The 12,740-nt window shown below is 42.4% G+C and overlaps 1 protein-coding gene across 1 annotated transcript in view; it reads left to right on the top strand.

Moving 5' to 3' along the window:
* TLL1 (tolloid like 1) overlaps nucleotides 1–12,740 on the top strand; it is a 207,693-nt gene that overhangs the window by 175,146 nt on the left and 19,807 nt on the right. Inside the window, exon 17 of the mRNA XM_075347314.1 lies at nucleotides 435–615. Coding sequence (XP_075203429.1) covers nucleotides 435–615 — 181 coding nt within the window. The remainder of the gene's footprint in view (nucleotides 1–434; nucleotides 616–12,740) is intronic.

Raw genomic sequence — 12,740 nt, 5'->3', positions numbered from 1 at the left:
GTGCTATGCGAGTCCACTGGTCTTGTGCTGTATTACAGGTCATTCCTATTTAATTTGACAGATAAATTAGAAAGAACCTATTATGGCACTGTGTTTGGAAGAATGCAGCCATGTTTTTCTAATTATATGAATGTCCCCTTTAAAGTGATACTGGTATACTTTCCCCAATTATACTGTGGCCTGTACAATAGTTTATATACCTCTGCTTAAATCTTCAGTAACTTCTTTATGACAAGCATTTTGAAATGCTTTATACTCTGGCATCTGTTGATTTAGTTGATACGTGATTATCTATGCTATTCAATAAAAGCCTTAAAGATGTGTCAACATAAACAATCTATAGATTGTTTGCCCTTTGTAACACTAACTTAACACCTCTTGTGACAGTTGGGATAATTTACTATATGGTATTAATATGCTGTGTTTATATCCAGGTTTGCAAATATGACTATGTTGAGATTCGAAGTGGTCTATCCTCCGATTCCAAGCTACATGGAAAGTTCTGTGGGACCGAAGTGCCTGAGGTTATTACCTCCCAGTACAACAATATGAGAATAGAATTTAAATCTGATAATACAGTATCAAAAAAGGGCTTCCGTGCACACTTCTTCTCAGGTAAGGGCACTGTGGTCTTATCTTATGATTTTAGGCAGATTTTGGGTAGGTTCCGAATCTTTCCAAATGTGGTTAAAACCAAATTTAGTTTTTCAGCTTTATACACATTTGATGTCTGTGTAAATTTATTTATTTTTTACATTTTAAAGGCAATATTTCCACTTGTCTGTTGTACTAAGTAAATGTTATGGCATATCAAAACACATCCAAGAACCAGGCGGCCAATGTCCCTCCCAGAATTACAGATCCTACATTTTCTTGTTTTCCTTAGTGCTTATTGCCTTTGGCCTTGGCTCCTAGGTGTAGGACTGGGCTCTGTTCACTCACATGTAATGAATCAGTCTATGTGAGGGAAGCAGTGTTATTACATAGTCTTTTCCAATGCTTTTTTACCATTCACATTCTTGAGTTTCCTCCTTGGCAAGGTATAATTAAAGTGAAGTCTAAAACAAGTTCACAATTCTTTGCCATGTTAACCTTTTTGCCAACACTCACTTATGTAATATTGATGACTTTCCATTTATACTATTAAAACTGAGTACTGTGTGTTGAAAAACAGTCATTCAATCAATCACATGTCTGCCTTGTATGTATAATTACATGTTATATGCCCCAAAATGTATGCAAATCTATACTGTAACTTTCAAAATAGATTTTTACACTGAGAGATTGAAAATACCATATTGTAGCCTTGGCATTGCAAAATATATGTAACTGAACTTCAAGATTTAGAAGGTTACAAAGGTAAAACATATAATATACAATAAAATAGAAAGACTCTTTCATGACTGTTTTCCCGGCCATCACTTATCCACAGGAGCGGATAGAAAGTATGATTTTAATTGGCTTCATTATTGTGTAGAAATAATTCTGCTAAATGTCGGTTCTTGCTACGATTTCTGCGTTTGCTAAAGTAAAGAAATCAATCACATTTTTCCACTTTTGGTAATTATTCCACATCTAATCAATAAATATAGAAGGCACTCTATAGAAAGTACCGTATTTTTCGGTTTATAAGATGCACCGGATTATAAGATGCACCACAAGTTCAGAGGAAAAAAGGGTGAAAAAAAAGGAGTCTGTGTTATAATCCGGTGGTGTCTTACCGGAGAGGACTGCAGCGGTAATATAGTGGGGTCACAGGAGGCATGGGCGGTGGGTGTCTCAGATGTTGTCGGCTGTGCTGGGGCAGCTATGTTAGTGCTGAGGCAGCTGTGCTGGAGCTGTGGCGGCGGCTGGGGCAGCTGTGCTGGGGCTCAGGTTGTGGCGATGGCTGCTGTGAGCAGTGAGAGCTTTAAAGAAATTGCGTTCGGAGTCAGCGTGTGCGCAGATTGAGCTTTCAGCTCAGTGGCAAGTCGAGATCTCATCTGTACAAGCCAGAGTCGGCGCGTGCACAGCTGAGATCTTGAGCTGAGAGCGCCATCTACGCACGCGTTGACTTCGGGCACTGATATTTGAAGTCCTCACTGCCCGCCCCGCAGCACCAGCCCAGCCACCGCAGCACCAGCTGCTGCAGACCTCGCACAGCCGCCGCAGCACCAGCCGACGCAGACCCCACACAGCCACCACAGCACCAGCCGCCGCAGCCCCTGCACAGCCGCCGCCGCATTCTCCCCGAGTATATGACATTGGGCACGGGACTTAGATTTAAAATACAACTTCAGCGCTGCAATGTAAGAAAATACTGGAGTGGTGCTTTAAGCGATAGAAACTGCAGAGGGGAAAATGCAGGTCACAAAAAAATATTGCCAAAAATAATGTTATTCATCATGTACACACAGGACAGCTTACTTTGAAAAATTACTTGAACGTATTGCACCCTTTAAAACAATTACATTACACTGGAAAGCTGAGAGCTGAAGATTTCAGTTCTGAAGTTTGCAAAATATGTCTCTGAATTTGTTCAAAACAAGATACCGGTATACAATGTATTTGATTATTTTAAAAACGGATATGTACACATCAAAATTCTATCCCTTTTATGTTTTTTTTATTTCTTTAAAGGTGAAACATGAATGAATATTGTTAGGAAATTCATTAACCATAATTTTTTCTTTTGTAGCCGATATTCTTCATTCTACATTCATACATTTCCATGTGTTTTATGTGGTATAACATTTTGTATTCATTTTTTAATATACATTAATTTACATTAATAATCTGTTAAAGTCATAGTAATATTTACAGTTGGTAAGTGCTATTAGAATGTTATCTTGATGGTTTATTATCTTTAACTTGAAACTCTAAAGATGCAAAGCCAGTCAATCTTGCCAGTTTCAGACTATCATATGTATTTGGGGGCCTTTTGAATCCCCATTGATGTATCATGTTGAGAAAAAGGATCGGGCATGTTAAATTTCAATGTCCAATCTTTTTCTTTTCTCGTGGATGAGCTGTCACAAGTCTTTCTATTTAAAAAACAATTATTCTCCGCCGAACCAAACATGGTTGTGTATATGGCTGTAGTAGTAAAGAGTTGTCCATTTTACCAACAGCTCTTTGGGCACCTTAACTTGGAGGTACTGCTAAAACGTTTTGGGGAATAGCATAATGTGTTTGAATGTTTCACTAGTATACAGCTCTGGCAAAAATTAAGAGACTACTTCCAAATTTTCAGTTTTTCTGATTTTTCTTTTTATAGGAATATTTTTGAGCAAAATGTAAATCATTCTTTTATTCTATAAATTACTGACATGTCTCCGAATTTCCAAGTAAAAAATGTATTTATTTTCTGAAAATGAGAAATGGTCAAAATAACAAAAAAAATGCATTGATTTCAGACACCTCAAATAATGCAAAGCAAACAAGTTCATGATAATTTAGAAACAACTATACTAATATTTTAACTCAGGAAGAGTTCAAAAATCAATATTTTGTGGAATAACCATGATTTTTAATCATAGCTTTAATTCGTATTGGCATGCTTTCCACCAGTCTTTCACACTGCTTTTAGGTGACCTTATGCCACTTCTGGCACAAAAATGTAAGCAGTTCTTCTTTATTTGATGGCTTGTGACTATCCATCTTCCTCTTGATTACATTCCATAGGTTTTCAATGGGGTTCAGATCTGGAGATTGGGCTGGACATGACAGGGTTTTGATGTGGTGGTCTTTCATCCACACATTGATTGACCTAGCTGTGTGGCATGGCGCATTGTCCTGCTAGAAAAAAACAGTCCTCAGAGTTGGGGAACATTGCCTGAGCAGAAGGAAGCATCTGATTTTCTAGGATAACATTGTATGGGGCTTGATTCATACATCCTTCGCAAAGATTAACCTGCCCAATTCCAGCCTTGCTGAAGCATCCCCAGATTATCACCGATTTTCCACCAAATTTCACAGTGGGTGAAAGACACTGTGGCTTGTACACGTCTCCAGGTCTCCATCTAACCATTGGATGACCAGGTGTTGGGCAAAGCTGAAAATTAGGTAAATAAAATTCAACAAATATCTTTGTGAAGGACGTATGAATCAAGCCCGCATACAATGTTATCTTGGAAAAACAGTTGCTTCGTTCTGCTCAGGCAATGTTCCCCAACTCTGAGGACTGGTTTTTCCAGCAGGACAATGCGCCATGTCACATAGCTAGGTCAATCAATATATGGATGAAGAACACCCACATCAAAACCCTGTCATGGCCAGCCAAAGCTCCAAACTTGAACCCCATTGAAAACCTCTGGAATGTAATCAAGAGGAAGATGGATAGTCACAAGCCAGCAAACAAAGAACTGCTTACATTTTTGCACCAGGAGTGGCATAATGTCACCCAAAAACAGTGTGAAAGACTGGTGGAAAGCATGCCAAGACGCATAAAAGCTGTTATTAAAAATCATGGTTATTCCACAAAATATTGATTTCTGAACTCTTCCTGAGTTAAAACATTAGTATTGTTGTTTCTAAATGATTATGAACTTGTTTTCTTCGCATTATTTGAGGTGTCTGAAAGCAATGCATTTTTTTTATTTTGACCATTTCTCATATTCAGAAAAACATTTTTTTTGCTTGAAAATTCGGAGACCTGTTGTCAGTAGTTTATAGAATACAAGAACAATTTACATTTTACTCAAAAATATACCTATAAAGAGAAAAATCAGAAAAACTGAAAATTTGGAAGTGGTCTCTTAATTTTTGCAAGAGCTGTAGTGTTACTGTCAAAAATGACTACAGCCCACCTAATCAAGTTTATTATTGGAATTGGTCCACACTAAGTGCCCTTTAAAGAGAAAGTATCGTCAAAAAAAAAAAATAATAATAACTGAAAAAATGTAAAGTAATAATGTTTAAATGTTTTGTTTAAATATTATTTTTTTTTAATTGAGCAAAATATAAAAAAAAAATTAAAAAGTTTGATATTTTCCACTGTTAAACACTAGGGGGAGCAGCTTCTGAAATCCCACTGAATTTCCACTGTATAAAAAGCTCCGATTACAGCCTGCCGTAAAGTGGGCGGAGTCTGCTCTCCTGTGTGTGATGGCACGCCTCCCTCCTCCTAATCTGAGTGTTTACAACAGATAACAGAGAATGACATGTAAGGACACAATGCACAGCCATTTTCCCGGTGACCAGAAATGTCTAAAGTGTCACCAAGGACAGCAGGAGTATCACACAGGATAGGATTAGATACACGGCTCTGCAGACAGTATCACACAGGATAGGATTAGATACACGGCTCTGCAGACAGTATCACACAGGAGAGGATTAGATACACGGCTCTGCAGACAGTATCACACAAAATAGGATTAGATACACGGCTCAGCAGACAGTATCACACAGGAGAGGATTAGATACACGGCTCTGCAGACAGTATCACACAGGATAGGATTAGATACACGGCTCTGCAGACAGTATTACACAGGATAGGATTAGATACACGGCTCAGCAGACAGTATCACACAGGATAGGATTAGATTCACGGCTCAGCAGACAGTATCACACAGGATAGGCTTAGATACACAGCTGTGCAGACAGTATCACACAGGATAGGATTAGATACACAGCTCAGCAGACAGTATCACACAGGAGAGGATTAGATACACCGCTCAGCAGACAGTATCACACAGGAGAGGATTAGATACACGGCTCTGCAGACAGTATCACACAGGATAGGATTAGATACACGGCTCTGCAGACAGTATCACACAGGATAGGATTAGATACACGGCTCAGCAGACAGTATCACACAGGATAGGATTAGATACACGGCTCAGCAGACAGTATCACACAGGATAGGATTAGATACACGGCTCTGCAGACAGTATCACACAGGATAGGATTAGATACACGGCTCTGCAAACAGTATCACTTAGGAGAGGATTAGATACACGGCTCTGCAGACAGTATCACACAAGAGAGGATTAGATACACGGCTCAGCAGACAGTATCAGACAACATAGGATTAGATACACGGCTCAGCAGACAGTATCACCGGTACACACACAGGTACTCACACGCAGTGGCGCGCGCGTGCACACACACACACACACACACACACACACACACACACACACACACACACACAATCACCCCTGATGGGGACCTTGTGCCACACACGCGCGCACACACACACAATCACCCCTGATGGGGACCTTGTGCCACACACACACACAATCACCCCTGATGGGGACTTTGTGCCACACACACACAATCACCCCTGATGGGGACCTTGTGCCATACACACACATACACACACACACACACACACAATCACCCCTGATGGGGACCTTGTGCCACACACACACACACAATCACCCCTGATGGGGACCTTGTGCCACACACGCACGCACACACACACACACCCACACACACACACACAATCACCCCTGATGGGGACCTTGTGCCACACACACACACACACACACAATCACCCCTGATGGGGACCTTGTGCCACACACACACACACACACACAATCACCCCTGATGGGGACCTTGTGCCACGCACGCACGCACACACAGACACACACACACAGACACACACACACAATCACCCCTGATGGGGACCTTGTGCCACACACACACACACAATCACCCCTGATGGGGACCTTGTGCCACACACACACACACAATCACCCCTGATGGGGACCTTGTGCCACACGCACACACACACACACACACACAATCACCCCTGATGGGGACCTTGTGCCACACACACACACACAATCACCCCTGATGGGGACCTTGTGCCATACACACACACACACACACACACAAAATCACCCCTGATGGGGACCTTGTGCCACACACACACACACAATCACCCCTGATGGGGACCTTATGCTACACACACACACAATCACCCCTGATGGGGACCTTGTGCCACACACACACACAATCACCCCTGATGGGGACCTTGTGCCACACACACACACAATCACCCCTGATGGGGACCTTGTGCCACACACACACACAATCACCCCTGATGGGGACCTTGTGCCACACACACACACACACACACACACACACACACACACACACACACACACAATCACCCCTGATGGGGACCTTGTGCCACACACACACACAATCACCCCTGATGGGGACCTTATGCTACACACACACACAATCACCCCTGATGGGGACCTTGTGCCACACACACACACAATCACCCCTGATGGGGACCTTGTGCCACACACACACACACAATCACCCCTGATGGGGACCTTGTGCCACACACACACAATCACCCCTGATGGGGACCTTGTGCCACACACACACACAATCACCCCTGATGGGGACCTTGTGCCACACAGACACACACACACACACACACACAATCACCCCTGATGGGGACCTTGTGCCACACACACACACACACACACACAATCGCCCCTGATGGGGACCTTGTGCCACACACACACACACACACACACACAATCACCCCTGATGGGGACCTTGTGCCACACATACAATCACCCCTGATGGGGACTTTGTGAGTGTGTGTGTGTGTGTGTGTAGCATAAGGTCCCCATCAGGGGTGATTGTGTGTGTGTGTGTGTGGCACAAGGTCCCCATCAGGGGTGATTTTGTGTGTGTGTGTGTGTGTGTGTGTGTGTGGCACAATCACCCCTGATGGGGACCTTGTGCCACACACACACAATCACCCCTGATGGGGACCTTGTGCCATACACACACACACACAATCACCCCTGATGGGGACCTTGTGCCACACACACACACACACACAATCACCCCTGATGGGGACCTTGTGCCACACACACACACACACCTTTCACATCATTCCTCCCTGTGACCTCCGGTGGGCGCTCCAGGCAGCTGTGCTGCATGCCATCCTCCTCTGCGTCCGGCCGACATTTCACACATCCGATCGCATACACTCACACATCCGATCCCATACACTCACACACACTCATGATATCTCACATACCTGTACAATCGCACGCACACACTCACAACATCCGGAGATATCACATGCTTCCCATGTGATCCTCTCGCAGGTCCTGGAAGCTCACTGCACGGTATCGCACACACACACAATGACCCCTGATGGGGACCTTGTGACACACACACACACAGCAGCGGTGGGCAGAGCTGGGGGAGCTGCGGCAGCGGGCAGAGCGGGGACTTGGGAGAACGGAGGGAGGGGGGTGTCATTGGAGACGGTAACAGCGGGGGGGAGGGGCGGCGTCAGTAGCTGGGGCAGAGCAAGGGCTGGGGAGAACGGAGGGAGCGGGGTGTCATTGAAGATGGTAATGGCGGGGGGGAGGGGCGGCGTCAGTAGCTGGGGCAGAGCAGGGGCTGGGGAGAACTGAGGGATGGGATGTCATTGGAGACAGTAAGGAGGGGAGGGGAGGCGGCCCGTACTCACACATCCCGGCGTGTGACAGGGGTAAAGTGGAGCAAACAGCACACGCTGTGAGCTCCACAATGATGGCGCTCCTCCCTCTGTTGTGCTCTGGACAGCCCAGGGGGCGCGTCCAGGTCACAGCAGACGCCCACTGTAACGTACTTCATGGGGTCGGAGCGCGACTATCAGAGTCTATGCACAGGGGCTGCCATAAAGGAAGGAGTTACTGTCGTTACACACAGCAAATCCAGCATGGCAGCCCCCAGTGCCTCCAGTAAAATAAGAATTACATAAAAACTAAATAAGCTGCGATTTTTATTTTGTATTAGAAATACTTGATTTCATAATCACTATTTTTAATACAAAAATAAAAAACCACGATACCTTCCCTTTAAATGCTGCTAGCAGAGACAGCTTTGTCCTCACAGCTTTGAAGAAGTGCAGGGGCACTGAAACTGTTTGGATTGTTTGCAATTATAATCATTACAGGGGTCCTTCAAGAAATGTAATAAAATAAATGAAAAAAATGTATAATACACTGGACTCTGTCAGGATTATAAACATGGCAACTGCCAGGACCTGTAGTAGGATGGGCTGCATAACAGACAGACGCACTAAACCTGTCAGGCTGACTGAAATGGATGTTCATTCTCAGTCAGCTAAAGAAGTTTATCTCCTTTTAGTACTCTTCGCTTAGTGTCCTGTCAGGTTGACTGAACAGAGAAATGTGTGTTCATAATGCGTGACAGGACACTGTTTTGACTTGACCTCTGTCTCCTGCTTCATGCAGCTCGTCCTATTCCTACTATGTCTCCTCTGAGATCTAGGACAGGGTGTGATTGATGGTTGTTTCAATCTTGGAATCCAGACAGAGTGCTGTAGATAAAGCATACAATTTTGCTCAACAAAGGTATTTAGAAAAATGTGTAATATTTAAATGTGTATTATATATGTTATATATTTTAGTACATTTCTCGGAGAACCCCTTTAAAGAATTTGAGACCACAACTTTCATACACCTATCTGGTCACTGTATTCAATTGACTGTATCCATTTTTGGATTATGAATTTTTTGGAGAGAGGAGTCGTTTACATTCACTTCTGCCAATATGCCGATACATTTTTGTTTACAGACAAGCAAGCTGCCTGCAAAGAGAAAATTTTTATTTTTGAATCTTGCAAGGACATGATAAAAGGTGCCCCATCAGGTCGTGTACGTATATATGACAGACTGGTGGCCTCTGACAGGCTCAGAGGTACGACCAACCTGATGTAAGCTAACCTGTGTTGGGGAAAGGACGCTTTTTCTTGGGGCTAAGGACACAAGCATCCAAAGTTGGGGAAACTGCTTTCTGCTCACTAAACAACAAATGATTTGGGGTTTATGGACTCCACAATACATTTGTTTCAAAAACCTCAACTAACCATTTGGAAATATTAAAGAGCTATTCTTTAACCATATACTGACATTAAATTATGAGTAATTTCTCTATAACCTGGCCTAGAAGCATCAATAGTATTGTCTCATTTTTTAATTTCCAAATTTCTAGCATCAACATGTCATATAAAATCTATTTTTAGGCAGTAAAAAAATGGAATGTTGGCCTTATTTTGTTAAGGGCTGTGAGCATTCTTCAATTTCTTTGCATATCTTAAACTCACCCATGTGTACTGTAATAAGGAAGCCATGGTATCTGTGAATTTTTTTTATATTCACATTTTTTCGTTTTGTATATAGAGGATATTGCCTATATATTTTCACAAGTAAGGTAACATTAACAAGAATTTGCCAGCAGGTGTTTGCTACCTAATCTCAGAGTAACATAATGTAGGCGAAGAGGTCCTGAATCCAACAATGCATCACTTAGATTAGTCATTGGAAAGGAGTAGGGGAGGGAAACATATCCAGCACCATGTCTTTAAAAAAACTTCAAATTTATTCATTCAAAGTAAAAAAAAATATTTTCTTATATGGACTAAAACAATCTCTCCATATGCCTTATAGCGCCTTAAGGGATATGGAGAGCTTGTTTTAGTCCATATATTCAATTTTTTTTTTTTTTTATTTGGAATTAATAAATTTGAAGTTTTTTTTAAAGACCTGATGCTATATATGTTTCCCTCCCTTCCTCCTTTCCAATGATTGTGACAGCTGTGGGCGCCAACCATGGATACCGTCCACCGACCCAGGTGAAATCTATAATCACAGAGACTGGTGAACTGGATATATTGTATTTTTGTTAGCACTTAGATTACTCGGTGCAGCCGTTCTGACATAATCAGAATTTTTAGATTTAGCAGGTAGCTGAGCTGACTGAATTTCCTCGCCCCCACCAGGCTCTCTATAAAGATTGTACATTGACAATAAGGTGTCAATCGGAGGAGGGGGTGTGTCAGAATGACATGCGCATGTGACATGGTAGTCCCAGCAATGAGAAGCCCTGCTGCTTAAACAAACAGCAAATAAACAACAGATGGGACCTTGACAAGACAGACATCCCTGAATTGTATGTTTTAACCTTTGCAACATACTGACTTCAGCTTACATAGCAAAAACCTGCTGACAGATTCCTTTTAATGGAGTCCCTTACTTTATTAGTGTACAAACTGAAAGTTTCTTTCCACTCACTTTTTAAAAACTGAAAACACATGTGAGCTGATGTCAAGCTGAATGTAAAAATATTTGAAATTGGAATGTAAGGACTGAAAGGGTTGTAGCTCCATTTAGTTTAAAAGGAACCAATCGCCAGGATTTCCCTATATAACCTAAAGCCACTGCTATACTGACACGATCAGGCTGATTCTATACATACCTGTAGTGGTTAGCTTGGATGTTTAGGTTTTGAAATCAAAGAGTAAAGTTTATAAAATCTGCAGCTGTTTGAGAGACAGCAGCAAAGGAACAGATAATATCTTGGAGGAATATGCATAATTATCCCCTCCCTCTTTTAGAATTAGCATAAGTATGATACATTCAACCTTGCAAGACCTGTGATGAGGTCATATCAGAAGGGGCGGGGGGCCTTAGCCAACAAAGCTGGATACTAGGTCACATGTGTATGACCTCACACAGGTCCTTCTAGGTCAATTGTATTATACTTATGCTAATTCTAACAAGGGGAGCGGATAACTATGCATACCGCCCCAGATATTATCTGATCCTCAGCTGTTCTCACTCAAGCAGCTGCAGATTTTATAAACTTTACTTTCTTGGATTTCAAAACCTATACATCCGAGCTGACCACTAAAGGTATATAGAGAATCAGCCTGATAGTGCCAGTATAGCACTGGCTTTAGGTTATAAATCCTGGTTGGTGCGCTTTAAGTAACAGAGTAGTAGGTATAATATGTTGTATGTTTTGTTTGATCCGCTAGCTGGGGCTAATAAAAGGATCATTACATAGATTCATTCAGGTGTATGCTCACATTCCAGAACATAACTTTGTATAGACATACAGTATATTTTGCACTAGTCCATAGTTGCAGTGTCTGATATCGGTCTTGGCTGACGGCTGCACTGTGCTTATGTCTCACCGCACAATTGAGATCTCAGCTGGATGCTACTGGGAACAGTTTATTGCTTGTCAACATACACCTCTAAGACATTGGCTGTGATCCGATAATGCAAGAAATGTTTATTTGTGGCAGAGACTTTCTTCAACATCATATTATTTTATTGTTCCTACCTCAATTGCCAATCACCACATAAAGCTCTGCACAGAGCATACACATAATACAAAAGCTAGTTGTGTGCTATTGGAAACAATTTAGGATCTCATTGGGATCAAAACAAAAATACTGAGATACACAATTTAGACTATGTTCACATAGCATTGTAGCCTACAGTGGCTTTATTGGGGCTTTCATCTGAACCTCTGGAGGATGGGATTCGGGTGTTTGTGCTGACATAGTGGCATAATTACATAGTTACATAGGTTGAAAAACACCTAGGTCCATCGACCTTCCTCCACCAATTTATACATTTCATCACTATATGATTTATAACCGAATGACGAAGCCATTGGCTGTAATAATTCAGACGGAATCAGTGTGTGCTCTGTTGACATGATTTTCAGTCGTATACCTGTTTTCCAAGTCTTCAGACGTAAGCTTCAACGGAGCACCTGACTATAGGCTAAACCATTATATAAACACAGCCTTAGGCCTCCTTCACACGTCCGTGTCTCCGGTACGTGTTTGGTCCATTTCCTCACGTGCCGGAGACACGGGCACACGTAGACCCATTAAAATCAATGGGTGTGCACTCACGTCCGTGTTTTGGCATGGACCGTGTGTCTGTGTGGAGCATACATGTGCCTGTGTG

This window comes from Anomaloglossus baeobatrachus, chromosome 1, assembly GCF_048569485.1.
Source record: "Anomaloglossus baeobatrachus isolate aAnoBae1 chromosome 1, aAnoBae1.hap1, whole genome shotgun sequence".
NCBI lineage: Eukaryota > Metazoa > Chordata > Amphibia > Anura > Aromobatidae > Anomaloglossus > Anomaloglossus baeobatrachus.
This window is presented reverse-complemented; position numbering and strand designations above follow the sequence as displayed.